Source organism: Aethalodelphis obliquidens, unplaced genomic scaffold (genome assembly GCF_003676395.1).
Source record: "Aethalodelphis obliquidens isolate GAN/ISIS:26980383/991018 unplaced genomic scaffold, ASM367639v1 scaffold53, whole genome shotgun sequence".
Taxonomy (NCBI): Eukaryota; Metazoa; Chordata; class Mammalia; order Artiodactyla; family Delphinidae; genus Aethalodelphis; species Aethalodelphis obliquidens.
Window position 1 is genome coordinate 13,942,283 of NW_020837997.1, and position 16,653 is coordinate 13,958,935.

Genomic DNA, 16,653 nt, shown 5'->3' on the forward strand with positions numbered 1-16,653 from the left:
CTCGGAGTAGAATTGCTGGGTCCTGCAGAAGCTCTTGTTTCCTTTGGAGAGACAGGCTGTCTCCGCCGCGGCTGCCCCGGTTCCTGTTCGCGTCTCCACCTCCTCACCAAATCGTGGCCGGGGGTGAGTCGCTGTGGTTCAGATTCACTTGCCTGGTGCTGAGGGTGGTGAGCACCTTTCCCCGGCTCGCCGGCCACCCGCCGGTCATCTCGGAGACGTGTCTGTGCACAGGTCCTTTGCCCCTTGTTTAACTGGGTTGTCTCTGCTGAGTTTTAGGGGTTCTTTATATATTCTAGGCTCAGGTCCCTTATTAGATATACGCTTTACAAAAATGTTTTCCCACCTTTTGTATTTCTTAGCTAGCCCCTTGTAGCCTTTATACATAAGACTCGAATCCTGGGATTTACTTCTGGGCATCATATGACTTGGGGCTGTCACTCTCCCCCAGACAGCGGTCTTGACGCTGTTTGGTGAAGAACCAAAGGTGCTCTCCTCACTGCCTTGAGTTGCCACTCTCGTAGCATGTGGGTTCATGTGGGTCTGTGTTGAGATCCTCTTCTTTTCCATTGATGAATTTAGGTTTTAAAATCTTAGTTTTATAGTACATCTGATAGGAGAACAGGTCTCCCTTTCCCCCAGATAGACATATATCGTTTTCCAAAACGATGTTGGCCAAAAGGAGCCAGACACGGACGGATGAATCCTGTCTGATTCCACTCACAGGGGTCCCTAGAGGAATCAGGTCCACAGAGACAGGAAGCAGGTGGGGGGGAGGGGATGGGGAGTCAGGTTGCACGGGGACAGAGTCTCCCTTTGAGAAGATGAGAAAGTTCTGGAGGTGATGGTGAAGATGGTTGCACGACAATGTGAAGTTGCTTAGTGCCTGTGAAGTTGCTTAGTGCCACTGAACTGTGCGGTTTAAAGTGGCAAAAATGGTAAATATGTATAATTTACAGTTTTAAAAAATTGTCTTGGCTGTTCTTGAGTATTAATTCTTTCTGCTCCTGGTTAGGGTGCTTGTTCTCCCGGCTGGGCACAGACCTGTCCCCGGGTGCGGGGTCTCAGGTGCGAGGTGTGGATGCCCCTTACGCCCTCCATCCAGTGGCACCAGCTCCCCTTTGGGGTCCCCTGCTTGTTGCTGGGGCACCGGTTCTGCCTGCCTGCGCCACCACGCACAGCCTGTTCTGAGTCCCTGAGATTGGGCCTCGGGGCTTCAGGAAGTGGGCCCCCCCGGGCCTGGAGGCAGGGGCTGGCTTTCACACAGCACCCCCAGTCCCCCACTCCGGCCACCAGGACATGTTGTGAGCCTGGGCCAGGCTTGTCTGAAGGCGGTGCAACCTGTGAAGTTGTGTGGCATGATCCGCCAGGCTCCTTAGAGATGCTTTGGCCCCTGACAGTGGGGCGCTTTCTTGCCGTTACCTGTCCTGCTGAGCACTCTGAAATGTTAATAGATTTGCTCATTCTTCTGAGCATTTTTTTTAAAAACATAGATGGGGTCAGCAAAGTTTTGCTGTAAAGGGCAAGACGGTCAATATGTTGGCTTTGCTGGCCAGGTGGCCCTGCTACAGTTGCTCAACTCTACAGGGCAGAAGTGGCCACAGGCCACGTGTAACCGAGAGGGTGTGCCCCCCCCCCCCCCGGGCCCATTATCTCTGTTTGCAAAACACATTGGTAGTTTGCTGGCTGCTTCCCCCCCGCTCCACCCCGCTCACTCTTAGGAAGCGTGTGCAGGGGCAAAGCGCCCTGACTGCCACAGTGGGTCTTATCTAAGCGTGGGTGGGGGACTGAAGTTTGGGGTGAGCTGTTCTGTATCAGGAATGGAGGCCCAGCAGCTTTTACCATGACTGGGTGTGAATTCCATCTAATTCCTCAAATGAATAGTTGTGTCTCTGCTGAGCCGGCCCCAGCCCTCTGGGATAAACCCGACTGGGGCCTCTGAGCTGGGTGAGGGGTGTTCGCCTCTTCCTCGCTGTGCCGTTCCACGTGGTGGCCGCTGTCTTCCAGAGGCCTTTGGTGCAAGTAGATTTCAGCTGCGGCTCCTCAGCACAGCAGCCACACCTCAGTGCTCGGGAGCCACCGGGGGCTGGCGGCCCGAGTCAGGAGTCAATGGGACTTGGGCCCCATGGCCACCTGGGCTCCCGCGCCTGACGGGGCTGCCTTGTGGTGGAATTTCTTCTTCACAGCTCCCTGCCCTGCCCCTCAAGCCCAGCGAGGAGCTGGGGATGGCGCTTAGTGCCCTGTGTGTCTGGGTCGCTAGGCCACTGCTGCCAGAGAAGACAGGCTGAGGTTAAAGACTTTATTTTATGCAAAAGGAATGTGCCTGTCAAAGAACTCCATCATGGAACTTCACTGCATCCTCAGCCCCAGGTATCCAAACCCAGTTTTCCGTAAAAGCCAGGGCATCCCAAGGCCACCCGCCCACCATCCACAAAGGCGTCCAGCCCTCCTCCCAGCTGCCGTGTGGCCTCCACGGCCCAGCGCCAGGGTGGGCAGGGTCCCTCCATCACAGCCGGGGCGACTCCAAGAGCAGAATCCCCCAGCTCAGAGGAGTGGGGCCTGGTGGGCGTGCGGAGCAGCGCGGGCAGAAGCTTCTGTAAAAGTTGGCCAGTGATGCCCTCGCTGCTGTGGGCGGAAGGAGAGGCCTCTCGGTGACGTGTCCACAGGGACAGGAGCCTGGAGCAGACCTGCCCGCTGCCCCAGCTACACGAACTCTGGCCGCCTCTCCCAGCCCGCGCCCCCTGCCAGCCGCCCGCCACGGAGCCTCACGGCTGGCAGGCGGGCCACAGCCACATTGTTGCACTGGTTGGTATTGTGCTCGGCGAGCCGCCGGGCCGGCTCCTCCCCGAGGTCCTCCCAGACCCCAGGCCCGGGCCCATCCTCCTCCTCCCCGGTAGCAGTGCCCAGCTGCTCCTCACTGCCACTGCGGCTGTCCCGGCCACCCTCCACGCCGCCCAACTTCTCCAGGAAGCTGAGGCGGTGCAGGGCCGCCCCACCCGCTGGGGATGGCAGGTCCGAGGCCTCCTCCAGTTCTGAGTCGGAGTCATTGGAGGCAACGTGGGGTTCTGGAAAGTCCAAGGGAGAGGGACAGGGACAGAGAGAGAGAAAAAGATGGACAACCTGTGAGCAGGGTGGGGGGCACTGGGCGGAGGACTGGGCGTCCGCCTCCCCGCAGCAGGCCCAGCTCCCCCTTTAGAACCCTCCCGGGTCAGGCGGAGGTGCAGGGTCTCAGACACTGGGGTCGTTTCCACTTCGGGGTGCCCATTTCTCGGCGTTGGAAAAAACACCTCGAAAGGGTGTCTCTTTCCAAGAGTTTGTAACACTTTAAAGACAGTGCAAAAGCAGGTGATACTCATGGTCTCCATGGGAGACAAATCGGGATGCAGCCCTTGAGGTGGACCCACTGTGTCATCCGCCGCCTGGGCCCACTGCTCACCAAGGCCCCCATCCTCAGCTTCCTCCGGCAGGGGTGAGGCCATGCCCCCGCTGGCCTCCGGATACGGCTCCTGGACCACCACCTCGGCCCCCTGGTTGGACGTCACATCCTGCAGAGGCGGAATGGAGGTCAGGGAGCGCCACAGTTCCGGCCATCCCACATTCCATTTTTCTGTCTTGTTAAACCCTAAAAACTTAACACCCGCTGCAGCTGAGCAGGTGAGGCCCCCAGATCCCAAGTCACGAGCAGGCTGAGCTCGTCCAAAGCGGGCAGAGGCCCTGGCCAGAAAGGCTGAGGCAGGCCCTGCATGGACACCAGCGTGGGAGCCACTGTCCTGAGGCCACACCCAGGCGTGTCACCTCCACAGCCAGAGATGCCAGATGAGGGGTTAAAGACGCACAGTGGGGACTGAGCGTGGGAGCTGATGCTGCCTGGAAGCGAACAGAAACAAGGCCTGTCGGCTGAGGAGAGCAGCAGGCTGGACCCAGAGGATGTGCTGTAGGCAGCACAGAGATGGGAAATGGGAGAAGGGGCAGGACGGTGGGTCTAGTGCGTTCTGATGTGAGCTCCACGGGACGTGGGGGAAGGCCGAAGGGCCTCTGCACTGCCTGGGGCTCCGTCCGCAGATCTGAACCCACACTTCATCCAGTTCTTTGCTTAAAAGATGCCTTGGGTGCCCCTGACAGGGCTCTGGCCCCGTCCGAGCCAGACATCTCCCAGCCCTTCTTTCTGTCTAATCCTGCTGTGGGTGAGTGAGATTCCCGGCCCCCATGATATTCACAGAGTCCTACACCCCCCGCCCAGGGTGGACAACCCTCACCTGGCACCCAGATGCCACCTCGGGCTCCTCCTCAAAGACCAGGCTGTAGTGGGTGATGAGCGTCTCCAAGATGCAGGCCTGGTGTGGGTAGTCCACCAGGGAGGAGAGGGACACGGTGGCCTCAGTGGGCCGGGGCCGCAGCAGCGTGGGCCCAAACACAATGCCCAGGTTCCCCGGTGTCATCTTGTTGTCCTGCTCCACCTCCACGATCCTGGGGGTCAGAGGGTGCAGGAGCAGGTGTGAGCGCCTCCCGGGACCCCGCCGCCCTTGACCCCGGCCTGGTCAGCCATCACCTGCGCAGGTGCCGCATCAGGTACTGCAGCGTGGCCCAGTTCTCTGGCGGCAGGTCCCGCAGGAGCTCCCGCAGCCGGCCCGCCATGGCCACGGCCACAGCCTCTCTCTCGGTGACATCCGGCCGGCCTCGGGTTGCCGCCTTGGCCTCGGCCTCTGCCTTCAGACTGTCCTTGGCCAGCCCCACAAGCTCATGGTAGAGGCGGAAGGAGATGAGCGGCTCAGGCAGCTGCAGGGTGACGGTTAGGTGTGGGGGTCAATGGGCCTGGCCCCACGCCATCCATCCTGCACTGGCCCCGCCCCTAACAGCAGCCCCGCCCCTGACAGCCACCGGTCCCGCCCACCCTGTACTGACCACGCCCCTGGCCTAGCAACCACAACCCTGCTTAGATCTGGCCACGCCCCCCACCAAGCTCAGGTCCAGCCCAGGATCTGCTCTGCTCTGTCCCCATCTGTCTCACCTGGCGCAGGTAGAGCTTGAGGACGTTGCTGATGTCGTGGGGCGAGGCCTGCGACAGCTCCACCAGCTCTTTGCCGTTCTCGAAGGCCTGGCACAGCTTCTCCACACGCGTTTTCACCCCATTGACCCGGTAGATGCCCTGTGGGAGCCCGCAGTCAGCCTGGGCCCACACCCCTCCCCTCCCTGCATGGCCCCTCGGCTGGAGCCCCCGCAGCTGTGCCCGCGTCGGTCACCTTGGTGCGCAGCGCCCGCTGCTCGATCTCGAAGACACACTTCTTGACGATGAAGGGCACGCCGTCCGGGGTGCTGCGGGCGGCCTGGCTGAAGTCCTGGCCAAAGAGCTGCAGGCGGCCCTGCAGCTTCTTGTGGCCACACTGGATGGCCAGGGTCTCCAGGCACTTCTTGTGGCAGGCCAGGCAGCACTGGGAGCAGGTGAGGAGTGAGCAGACCTTCCTGGTGCCCCAGCTCCGCACAGACACCCGCGGCTCCCCCTTCCACCGCGACCCCCGCCGCTCTCATCACCCCCCTACAGGGCAGCTTTCACCCCTCCTGGTTGGGAAACGTGCCCCTGGCACCAGTGCAGCCTGGGCTGCTCCCACGGCCCTCTGGTTCCCTCAGCACTGGCTGAGCCCTCCACCTGGGATGCTCTCCCCCCGGAGACTGCAAGTGCTCCTGGCTTCACTTCCCTCCAGCGCTCTGCATGGCACCGTCCTGAGGGCGCACATGCAGGTGCCTGGCTCCCCCGGGACCGCCACTCACCTCCTCACACTCGGCGCCCTGGAAGTACACGTAGCTGTTGCACTCCCGGCACTTGGCCGGCGAGCGGAGCTTCCGGAGCCGGTGGGTACGGGCTGCCTTGGACAGCCCCACATGGCGGAAGGGCCCGCTGGGCATGGCCACAGGCAGCTCCGGGGCCATGCCATTGAGGTCATCTGGTGGGGGTGGGGGGCAGGTGGTCAGTGTTACCGAGGCAGGTCAGGGCCAGGCGCACAGAGAGTCCAAACCCCCCTCTCCCCCGCCCAGGGGTCCCCTCACCCTGGTCAAAGGCTGATGCGCCTGTGCTGCTCTCCTGGTCGGCCAGCTCCTCGCTGGACGACATGGTGCCACTGGAAGACATGCGCTCGAACTTCTTAAAGTCCCCTGAGCAGGAAACGGGTTGTCAGAGACTCCCCCAAGGGCCCCCGGCTGCACAATGAGCCCGCTGAAACCTGGGGGCGGGGGCGGCAGCTCCGTGAGCCCCCCACCCCCCCACCTGCCGGCCAGGCCCCTTCACCTGAGCCAGGGCTGGGGTCCAGACTGGCGTCAGAGTCTGAGATGGCGATCGGCCACGACTTGTGCACCTGGTGTCCGCGCCCACCTGCCAAGTTGTCCCCAGTGAAGGGCTGAAGGGGGCTGCAGGGGGCCCGCGCCCGCCCCTGCCCCTGCTGGACACTCACCCCTGCGCTCCTTGGCAAGCTCCCCGTCGCCAGGCCCACCTTCCTCTGGGGGGCAGCCCGCAGCCTCCGCCACCGCAGCATCGCTGACGTTGAAGCTGCCCTTTCGGGCGCGCAAGACTGGGGACCTGGTGGGACCAACAGCCAAAATAAGGGGCCACGATGGGGGTCACTGAGGCTCACTGCCCCCTCCCCCACCTCAGGAGGGAAGTCCGGCTCCCCCAGGCATGCGCAGACGGCAGGGTACCAGGCGTTGGCGGAGACGTGGGGCTCAAAGTCGTAGTGCACGTCTGGCTCCTCGCCGCGCTGCAGCTGGCGCACGTGGGAGGCGTACTGCTGGCCCGGGTCGTACAGCTTGCTGCTCTCGCACAGCATGTGGAAGTGCACAGGCAGCGGGGCCGTCTGCATGTGCATCATCTGGTAATAGGAGATGGTGGCCTACGGGCAGGCAGGTGGGAGGGGCCCTAAGTGCTGGAGGTCCTGAGGGGCAGCGACAGGGGCGGGGGCTGGGGGTGGGAGCACGGTGCTCACCGACTTGATGGTCTGGTCGCTCTGCCGGATGACCTCCTGGATCTGCCGGAGTGCCGTCACCTTGGTGTCCTCAAGCTCCTGCTTCTGCGTCTTAGCATCCGCCACGCACGTGCGGTACGTGGCCATGGCTTCCTCCGCCTGGGGTGGGGGTGGGGGCGGGGCAGGGTGCCCAGAGAGGCCTCAGTCTGGGGTTCAGCCCTCAGGGCATCTTCAGGCCCCACATGGAAATCAGCCAGGCACAAAAGGACAGGAAGGCATTCCTGGCAGGAGGCACAGCCCAGACAAAGGCCCGGCGGTGGGCAATCCTGCACAGGTCAGGCCCTGACACCATGGGTCTTGTCCCGCACCTCCTGCCCCCTGACCCGCCCTCACCTTGTTTTTGGCCTCCTCCTCCAGGCGCCGCCTCTTGTCCAGGGTCTTGGAGGCCACGCCCCCTGCACCCGGGCCAGCGCCCACCTGCTCTTCCTCTGCCTTGGCCACTAGGAAGCGGGCCTTGTCGTGGTCTTCGCAGCGCTGAACGTAGCCCTGCTTGGCCTTGCGCAGATTGGACTCTGCTTCTTGCTGTGGACATGGGAAGGACCAGACCAGCACCATCAGCCAGAGACCGCGTTAGGGACCTCTGCCACCCCCATCCCTTGGGCCAGAATCCCATGGCCAGTCAAGCAAACAGAGGCCCCCGCCCAAGAACCAGTGGTGGAAGGACAGGAGGTGACACCTACAGGGCGACCCAGGGAGGAGCCAGTATCTGGCATGCCCCTTTCACAGCCAGGGAAGCTGAGGCACAGCTAAGCTCTGAAGGAGACACCAACTACATCATCCTCTCGACACCTACACCCACACCTGCCAGAGCGACTTGTGCTTCTATCTCTTTCATTTCCTGTCTCAGAGATGAGAACAGTGAGGCTGCTCAGACAGGAAGTCAGGCACCCTCAGGGTTGGCAGGAAGAGCACTTAGTCAAAACCCAGTGGGCCTTCTGGGGGCCACACCTCACAGTCTACACGATCAGAAGCTTAAACATAAAGAAAAGAGCTCACATGAGTACTAGGAGAAACCTTGAGAGAATTTCTTAAACATAGCATGGGGAAGGCCTTTCCATACGTGACACAGAACCCAGAAACCATAAAAGACTGCTACTAACAATCATGGGTTTCAACTGGGAAAACAGGCAACAGGTTAAATCAAAAGTCAAAACAATAAACTGGGGGTGGGGGAGTTTGTAACACATGTCATCAAGGGCTGGGTTCTCTAATATGTAAAGAGCTCTAGCAAGTCAATAAGAAACAGGCTACTGTCCAATCCAAGGTGAGCAAAGGATATGAACTTAGAGCTCACAGAAGAGGAAAAGCATGGCTGTGGCTCAGGAGGTCAGCTTCTATGCTCATGACATCTGTGACCCAGCCATTACCTTTCGGGCACTGATCTGAGATAAATGCTAGGTCACATGTCTGAGAACAGGGGCACAAGCTCGTCACAGCCGTGGTGTTTGAAACAGCAACAGCTCAACAACAACTAAACTGTTCATCAATAGGGATTTAGTGAACTAAGCCCTATGGCTCTGCAGCTGAGCACTTGTAGCTGAGAAAAAGGGAGGAGGAGTTTCACATGGAGTGAGATGGGGCCAGTCCCTGGATATGGAGGTGACTGTAAAAGGCCAGAAGCAGAACAGGGTACTCGGCAAGCTGTCATCAGGTGTAGAAAAGGGGGGAGAGGCTCATTTGCCAGATGTGCCACAGGATACCACTAGCTGGAGCAGGGGCCGTGGGGGCTCTTTGCACCGCAGACCCTGTTAGCAGGCCTAAAGAGCAGTGCAAAAGATTGCTAGTGCCTTTGGAACAGCCCAAAAGAGAGGTGGGAAAAGAGCAACACAGAGGAACCTGGAGCATCCACCAGACCTGAGAGAGCCTCAGCTTCCCTCTAACCCAGACCTGCTCCTGGCGGCCACGGGTGATCCGGTCCCTCCGGACATCTGACCCGTGACAGTGATGGGGGCCCCGGGCCAGGGCCTCTCCTGCTGCAGCTGCAGGTAATGGGGCTGGAGCAGTTGGGAGGCAGGACCCGCTCCAACCTGTGACGCCACAGCGAGCCCCACGCGGGCACAGGGCACTCTGCCAGGTGTCCGCAAAACTCGGGAAAGGACCACCCGGGAGTGCACCAGGGGACTGCGCATGCGCGAGCCGGCCCACCCTGCCCCCTCCCAGCCCCGCCGCCCCGCGGTACCAGCTTCCTCTGGGCGCGGTGCCAAGACTCCTTGATCTCCTTCCTGCGCTTCTCGTGCTCGAGCCGCCGCAGGTTCAGGGGCTGGGGGTGGGGAGACGGGTGTGATGGAGACCCGGGCACCCTTCACCCCACCCACCCTCCAGGGCGAAGCCTACCTGCACGAAGGTCTGGGTCTGCAGAGTGCCCACCGCCTGTACCAGGCCGTGGCCGAACTCCAGGTCCTGCTCCAGGGCCAGCGAGTAGATGGACAGGAGGGGCATGTGCGGCTGTGGGGGCGGGGCCGGCAGTCACAGGGGTGGGACAGGCGCCCTCGTGGAAGCCCTGCCGCCTCCCCAGCGCCCTCAGCTGCCCTTGCAGAGATGGGAAACCCCTTTCCTTTGGCCCATCTTTGAGGGGCGAAACACACCTAGGCCTGAGGGACCCCGACCCGTTCCTTCGAGTTCCCTACCTCCTGCATGACGCTCTGTCTGCAGTTCTGGACGATCTTCTGCAGGCCTTTGGCAAAGTCCATCTCTGCAGGCGGGGAGGGATGTGAGCGCAGGGGGGAGGGGAGGGGAGGGGTGTGAGCGCAGGGGGGAGGGGAGGGATGTGAGCGCAGGGGTGAGGGGAGGGGCCTTCCAGCCAGACCCCGCCCCGCGGGCCCCAGCTCGCACCCAGCGCGTTCCGCTTCTCCAGGTAGCCGATGAGGTCCTTCATGTACTTGGCCATGTTCTTGGCGTACTGCAGCGCGGCATGCACACCCCCCTCACAGCGCTGCAGCAGCGTGTCCACCGCCTCCGGGGAGAGGCAGCCTGCGGGACAGACACCTCTCAGCCCGGGCTCCTCCCCAGCCCACCATTCCTTCCGTCCTCAGCCCTCCACCCCTAGGCTCAGAGACTCACCCTCATCACAGTCCTCACTGCTGAGGGGGGCACCCTCACTCCCCTGTCCATACAGGTTCTCCATTGACTGTACCAGAGGGAGACAGGTGAGTCCAGTCCGGGCTGGGTACTGTTTGATGCCCACCCTGCAGGAGACAGTCACCGCCCCCCCTGGACAGAGCGAGAGACCACGGTCCACAGAGCGGGCAGGGGGTACTCATCCGCCCTGCCAGCCTGACCCCGTGCAGCACCCAGGCCATCCCTTCTCACCTGGCCCGGGTCCCCAGGGGGCACTGAGAGGAGGATGCTGCTGTCCACTTCACCCATGAGGAACTCGGACACACTGCAGGGCAGGGGGCAAGTGTCAAGAGGCACATGGGTCCCCACCCTCTGCCACCCTTCCCCACCCCCACACTCACGTGCTGCTGAAGGAGACTGCGATGGTCTCCAAGGCCTTCTCAAACTCCTGCTTGTCCGAATCATTGTTGCACTCATAATGGAAGGCTAGGGACAGACAAGGACGAGAGGGGTTGGCCCAGTCTGGGAGGTGACCACCCGTGCAACTAACTGAAGGGGGAGCATTGGAGTTGTTGTGCCCATCAAACTCCTATGCATCCTTCAAAACCCACTTCAAACATCCCCTCCTTCAGGAAGCCCGCCCAGACGGAAAGCCCTTGCTGCCCTGTCCTGGCTGACCTTTGACCTTGGCAATGAGGGTGCCGGCAGCTGTGAGCGACTCCACGGTGTTCAGCAGTGGGTACTTGGAGATGACCTGGTGCATCACGCGGAGGGCCTCACCCAGGCACTCATGGGCAAGCGGCCGGCGGGCCTCTAGGAGGTCTGCCGGGCAGAGGGGGTATGAGCAGGGAGGGAAGGAAAAGCCTGCCCATCTAACCACCTAATCCTAACCCTCCTCAGAGCTCCTGTCCCCGGGTAGGGAAATTGAGGCCAAGGTGGGAGAAGATAACTGCCTGAGGCTCAGTGTGTGACCTCGTTGGGAGGTGTGTGTGTGTGTGTGTGTGTGTGAGGAACTGTCCCTCTCTCGACTGCTGGCCAGGTCATCAAAGGTCAGATGTCAGTCTAGGCAGTCCTGCTCAGAACACCCTTTCCTCGTCCCTCCAGAAAACACTCCCAGTGACCTTCAAGTTGCAGTCCTGGTGCCTCTTCCTCCAGGCAACCCACCCGGCCCCTTCCCTGCCCCAAACTCTCAGGGCTCTGTCCAGCTCTTTCCCAGCCCTGCCTGCCTGGGCACTGGGGCTTAAACACCCCGTTACCTCACTCTCTCCCGACCAGCCACCCCATGAGGCAGGTGCTGTCATCACCCCCATTCTGCAGATGAGGAAACTGAGGCATACAGGGGAGAAGTCATTTCTCAAGGATCACGCAGCTTTTCCATCTCCACTAGCTTTGAAGGCATGAGAATGCCAGGCAGAAGGACACTGCCTGGCTTTACCATAAGGGCAATGGGGAGCCACAGAAGGTGTTAGGGCAAAGGAGAGTCAAGATCAGATCTGCATCTTCAAACATGGCTTTAAATGCCCTCCTCAGATGTTCTTAATTGGAAAAAAGCGCTGTGTGTGGGCAGAACACGCACCATCTAGTGGAAACAAAGCCGAAGGAATGTATGGATGGGGAAGGAATGAGCCGACCCTGAGACCCAGGAGGGACCTGGCCACCAGCTGGGAGTATATCTCCCTCACCTGTGTGCCTCTGACTCTGTGCCTGGAACCTGATGCTCAAAAATAAATAAATAATAAATTTAAAATTTTAAAAACGGAATCTGAAAATAGGTGTCTGATCCCTTTTCAGCACTGAGGACCCCCACTGAATGCCACCGACAGGGAGACCCCCACGGAGTCCCTGGCCCCAAATTCCTCCGAGTGCAGCCCAGTGCCTCAGCACCGGGTAGGATTTTGAATCCGAGGCCAAGTCAGGGAGGTGGGAAGGAGCTTACGGAATCCATAAAAGGCCGGCTGAGGAAAGGCCGGGCCACGCCCCTTCCCGGGACATTCCTCCCACACACCAGGCCCCTCATGTCGCCTGGGCCTCGGCCACCTGGGTCCCCGCAGCACACTCACCTGGGCAGGTGGGACTCTGGAGAAGCCTGGACATGCCCAGCTCAGCACTGGCCAAGGCAAGCGCTGGGCAGCAAATGCCCCGAGTGCCACGTGCTCCTGGCCAGGCCCTGCACCCCGCACCCCGCACGGTCCCCTCACCTCGGGGCCCCGCCTGGCAGCGCACCAGCGCCTGCTCCAGCGCCGGGTGCACTGTCCCGCAGATACACATGGCGCAGCCGTCAGGGCGCAGGGACCGTGAATGCGCAGGCCGGGCTAGGCAACTGGCTGGTCCGGGGTCTTTGGTGCCAGGTCCTCTGCAAGCAAACCGGCTCTGGCTGGTCCGAAGACCCGCCCCCCTCCGAGGAAAGCTCCGCCCCGGCGTCCTGCTAGCTCCCCAGCCTCAGGTAGCAGGAGCCTGGGACCCAGGGAGATGCAACTTGATTCGGGATGGGACCGGCCAAGGGCAGGCAGGGAAACAGGCCCAGGTACAGGGCGTGGGGAGGTGTGAGGAGACCCTGCCCACCTAGATCCCGCCGCCCACTGCTTCCTAGGTAGACAGCACGGGGTCCCCAAGCCCTCTCACTGTCCCCACAACAAACACTGTGAGCCGAGGACATCTGGTTACAGTCAGCAACTCCCCAGGGCATATCATTGCCCCGTTTCACGGATGAAATGCCAGAGGCTTAGAGAAGGGACAGCTGATCCAGTCTCACAGCCTGGCAGGGGCAGCAGCAGGATGCAAACCCACATGCTCTCTGCTCCAGACCCTTCCCCTGGCCCAGGGCTGCCCCAATGCTCAAAGAAGGGTGCCCCTGCCCTGGCCCATCCTCCTGCAGGACGCCTACTGGCTCAACCCTGCCCAGGCCTGGCCTCCAAGGAAGCACCAGGATCGGACAGGAACCGAGATTAGAGAGAGTTTCCCCAGGAAACAACTCCAGCCCCATCCCAGGACCAGATAATCCTGGGGGCTGACACCCCCCGACCCAGCAGAGGCCCGGCCAGCAGAGCCCATTAGCTCCTACAAAGCTGAGGTCTCTCCAGTCTGAGGTCGAATCCGGGCTCTGGCCCCTCCTTGGCTGGTTGAGCCAGGAGTCAGAGCCCCTCTCTGGGCCTCAGTTTCCTCATCTGTAAAATGGGCACCTGTGGGGAGCAGGCCAGTGTTTAGCATGGCCCTGGCACTGCGGTTTCTGGCAGGAGAGATCATAGTGCCCTCCTTGGCGGCCAAAGACAAACAGGAAGCAGATGAAAATAACTCGGCAGGAAGCTGGGCTGTCAGCAGACGCGTGGAGAAAACGGAACTGCCATCCCACAGGCCGCTCACTCCTGCAGCTTATGTGCTGGTCCTGCCCCTTGTCCGTCCTGAATCTCTCTCTGTCCAGACCTCAGCCTGCCTCCAGTCCATTCCAGTCCAACGTGCAGATCTGACCTTGTTCCACCTCTGCTCTAACACCTTCTACGGCTCCCCACCACCCTCAGGATAACATCCAGGGTCCCTCTGCTTGCCATTCTCAATGCCTCCACCCTCACACATTTCATACACCCGAAACTTGTTCCCCCAAATGCACCTCCACTCCATGTTTCTGAGCCTGTGCATGTGACATTCCCTCTTCCTGGTTGCCGCCAAAGTCCTATACATCCCTCAGAACCCTAGCTGCAATGACTTATTCCGTGAAGCCCTCCCTACAACTCTCTTTGGAGCCTCCCCAAATCCCTCCCTCCATCCTGCGTCAACCCCACAGGGTTTGGGATATCTGTGTCCAACTGCCTTCCACCCAGGCCGCGGTGTCCCTGCCACTTCTCACCTTCACGCAGAACACACTCCTTCAGCTTCTCAAGGCCCTCGGCAAAGCGGGCCACGTCAGCCAGCAGGTGGGAGATGTCCTCCACAGTGTCGGGGCAGGGTCCCTGGATGGGTCCCTCGGCTGGGCTGGCTGTTGACAGTGGGCTGCGGTGGCCACGGCCCAGCGTCCAGGTGCTGGCTCCGGACAGTGGGAAGCCGGCAGCGCTGGCATGGCGGCTTAGGCTGGTGGGCCTCTTGAGTGTGCCTGTGGCCTTGGCATTCAAGGCCACACTTGGTGGTTCCAGGCTGGGCGCCAGGGACACTGCATCAGCCCCATCTCTCCTGGGCAGCTCCTGGGAGGGTGGGGGGAGCCACTAGAGCAGGTGCCCCCCCTGGGCCCTGCCTCAGTTTTCCCAGAAGTGAAGTGGGGCTCTGGAGGGTCTTCAGCCTGACCCCACAGGGGATCAAAGGCCACAGGTCAGAGGGCTGAGATTTGGTATTGTGCCCCTCCCGCACCTGTTACCCAACATCCTCTTCCCCAGAGCTTTCACAAACAACGGCCTCTACCCAAACCACAGCCGGGGTGTGGGGGAGGGGCAACCCACTTCCTGGGAGGGGGGCGGGGTAGGGAGGGCCAGGGTCTCCTTAGCTCCCCTCAGGGGAGGCCACTGCAGACACACCTACTCACTGGTGAAGACACCTCCTCGATTCTTTTACTCTGAGGGTCCGCTAGGCCCCTCAGTCTTGCGGACACCACAGGCCTGCTTCGTACGAGGCCCACCCCATGGATCTCGCCGCACACTCTGCTTGCTCTAAACATTCCCCCGGTGGCTGGGCTGTAGCTCTCACATCTAACTGTGCCTGGAGGCCCCAAGTTCCCTAAGCCCTCACCCTAGAGTCCCGGACCCAGAGCACCCACACTCCCTGGACCCCACAGGCAGCCCCGGACGGGGTGGGGTGTGCAGTGGCCATCCCAAGGGCTCCTACTGTGAACTAGACGTGGGGATCCCAGCCCGTCCTGCGTGGCCCCTGCAGTCCAGCCTGGGGCCGTAGCTGGCTCCAGCCCCGCGCCGCCGGCCCAGCATGGCACTGCCCGGCCCTGCCCCGCCAGGCCCGAGCGCAGGGTGTTCCCCGGTCCCCCTGCTGCCCGGGTGTCGCTCCAAGATCCCCGCCCGCTCCGGCTCCCAGCAGAGGCTCACTCACCCCCGAAGGCTGCGGACAGGGGCTTCCCGCCCGGTTCTTTTTCGAGATAGAAGGGGTTTTCATGAGCTCCCGCTTCTTCCTGGAGAACATGTTGTGGCCAGGCCAAGTGGCCCGAGGGGCCCGAGGCGGGGCGGGCCGGGGGTCTCAGCGCTGCAGCTCCTAGTGTCAGTGGCCTCGGGACCACATTGTCGCTGGCCACCACCCCCCCCAGCTGTCAGGCCCACGTGACAGGCCCAGCCCTCATTGGCGGGCGCTTCCCCCCACAGGAAAAGGCCTCCGGAGGCGGTGACTCAGACCCACCCCTGACCCTCCGCAGCCTCAGCCTGCCCCTCCGCTCAGTGGGCTTGAAGGTGGGGTCCCAGGCTCCGCCCCCAGCTTCCGCTTTCAGGAGCTCTGCGCACGCACGCACGTTGGTTGAGGTGCCCCTGCCTGGCACTGGCGTCCCGGGCAAGGCCCTGGCGGGCACATGGGGATGGCAAAGACGTTGACCCCCCCACTCGGCCACACCCAGATGCACCCAGGAGTGCAGACACGGGAGCACGATGACACGCAGGGACATAGGCTTGGACACATGCTGAGAAGCCACCCAGCTCCGCAGATGTAACGGATACCCCTGGACACAGACACCTGCCCTCCAGTCCTCCTACCTTTCATGAGTGTGCCTGCCCTATGTCCTCTGGCGACTCCCCTGCAGACCCCAGGGCCCAGGCGGCGCTGGGCATAGTGGGTCTCCTCCCCTCAGCCCAGCTCCCACCCCTCACTCCCCATTCTACATTCCAGGGACATGCACCGACCACGACCACGGGACAGCTGGCCAGCAGCAGGGCTGCTAACACTTCTGAGGCCACCACGCTGCCTCCTCCCTTCCCTGGTGGGGCTCCCCGATCTGGAGCGCTGGCGGTGTGTACAGCTTCCTGCCCCCTCCCCCCATGACCACCTCTTCTCTTCGAGCCCCCCAGTCTGAGCCTTCTCCCCTCCCCAGATCTTCCTCCCCCACCCCTCCAGAGTCCCAACACTGGCCCCCACTGACCTCAGGTGTGATCTCTGGGCACGGGGCATGCAGGCCACAGCCCCTCATGGCAAACCCGACTCTCCAGGCCCGAGTCCATCCACAGACCCCTCCCAGAAGCCCCTTAAGGAACCTCTGCCCACCACTCATTGCTCTGGAGACCAGGAGCAGGCAGCGAGGGCCGGCTGGTGGGCTTCTGACCTGGTCGGGAGGCCTGAGGTCTGGGTCGCCCCTGCTGGGCTCCTCCAGCTGCCCCAGACATTCCTGAGCCCTGACCGCAGGCCCATTTCACGACCAGCCACTCACAGGTACCGCCCTCAGACGCCAGAACCACGTGGGCACTTAGGGGCCCCGGGACCATTGTCCAGGCTCTTATGAAGGGCAAACCTGCAGAGAGACACGCCACAGCCCACCACAGAGGGCTTCAGAGCTGGGAGTCCAGTCGGCTGCAGCTGGACTCTCACCTGCCCCCTAGAGATTGCATCTGTCTCCACAGACTAACTCCTGCACACACTCGGGTGCCAGGCCCGATATCCAGACATGGAGAGCCATTTTTGG

The 16,653-nt window shown here is 61.8% G+C and overlaps 1 protein-coding gene across 4 annotated transcripts; it reads right to left on the minus strand.

Annotated features, from left to right (window-relative positions):
* Positions 1-2,282: 2,282 nt before the first annotated feature.
* Positions 2,283-16,649, minus strand: ARHGAP45 (Rho GTPase activating protein 45). Of its 4 annotated transcripts, none has more exons than XM_027085873.1 (23): positions 16,117-16,649; positions 13,906-14,236; positions 10,743-10,886; positions 10,466-10,550; positions 10,317-10,389; positions 10,068-10,134; positions 9,840-9,977; positions 9,635-9,699; positions 9,342-9,452; positions 9,187-9,267; positions 7,341-7,529; positions 6,969-7,106; positions 6,685-6,875; positions 6,441-6,565; positions 6,278-6,361; positions 6,040-6,144; positions 5,764-5,936; positions 5,238-5,426; positions 5,006-5,143; positions 4,547-4,773; positions 4,254-4,464; positions 3,434-3,542; positions 2,283-3,062 (listed from the first exon to the last, which is right to left on the minus strand). In XM_027085873.1, the coding sequence occupies exons 1-23, from the start codon at positions 16,243-16,245 to the stop codon at positions 2,701-2,703; spliced, it is 3,465 nt and encodes a 1,154-aa protein (XP_026941674.1). In that variant the 5' UTR covers positions 16,246-16,649; the 3' UTR covers positions 2,283-2,700. The 4 variants fall into 4 exon arrangements, with proteins under 4 accessions (XP_026941674.1, XP_026941672.1, XP_026941671.1 ...); XM_027085870.1 differs by lacking the exon at positions 16,117-16,649 and adding an exon at positions 15,087-15,997 and having other exon boundaries at positions 2,701-3,062; XM_027085871.1 differs by lacking the exons at positions 6,278-6,361; positions 16,117-16,649 and adding an exon at positions 15,087-15,996.
* Positions 16,650-16,653: the final 4 nt, after the last annotated feature.

Coding starts and splice junctions, on each gene's coding strand:
- ARHGAP45 (XM_027085873.1), bottom strand. CDS start 16,245: ATGAGTGGTGGGCAGAGGTTCCTTAAGGGGCTTCTGGGAGGGGTCTGT. Junction 7,530..9,186: donor ACCGCGCCCAGAGGAAGCTG/GTACCGCGGGGC, acceptor CCATGTCCACAG/CAAGAAGCAGAGTCCAATCT. Junction 4,774..5,005: donor TCAAGCTCTACCTGCGCCAG/GTGAGACAGATG, acceptor GTCACCCTGCAG/CTGCCTGAGCCGCTCATCTC.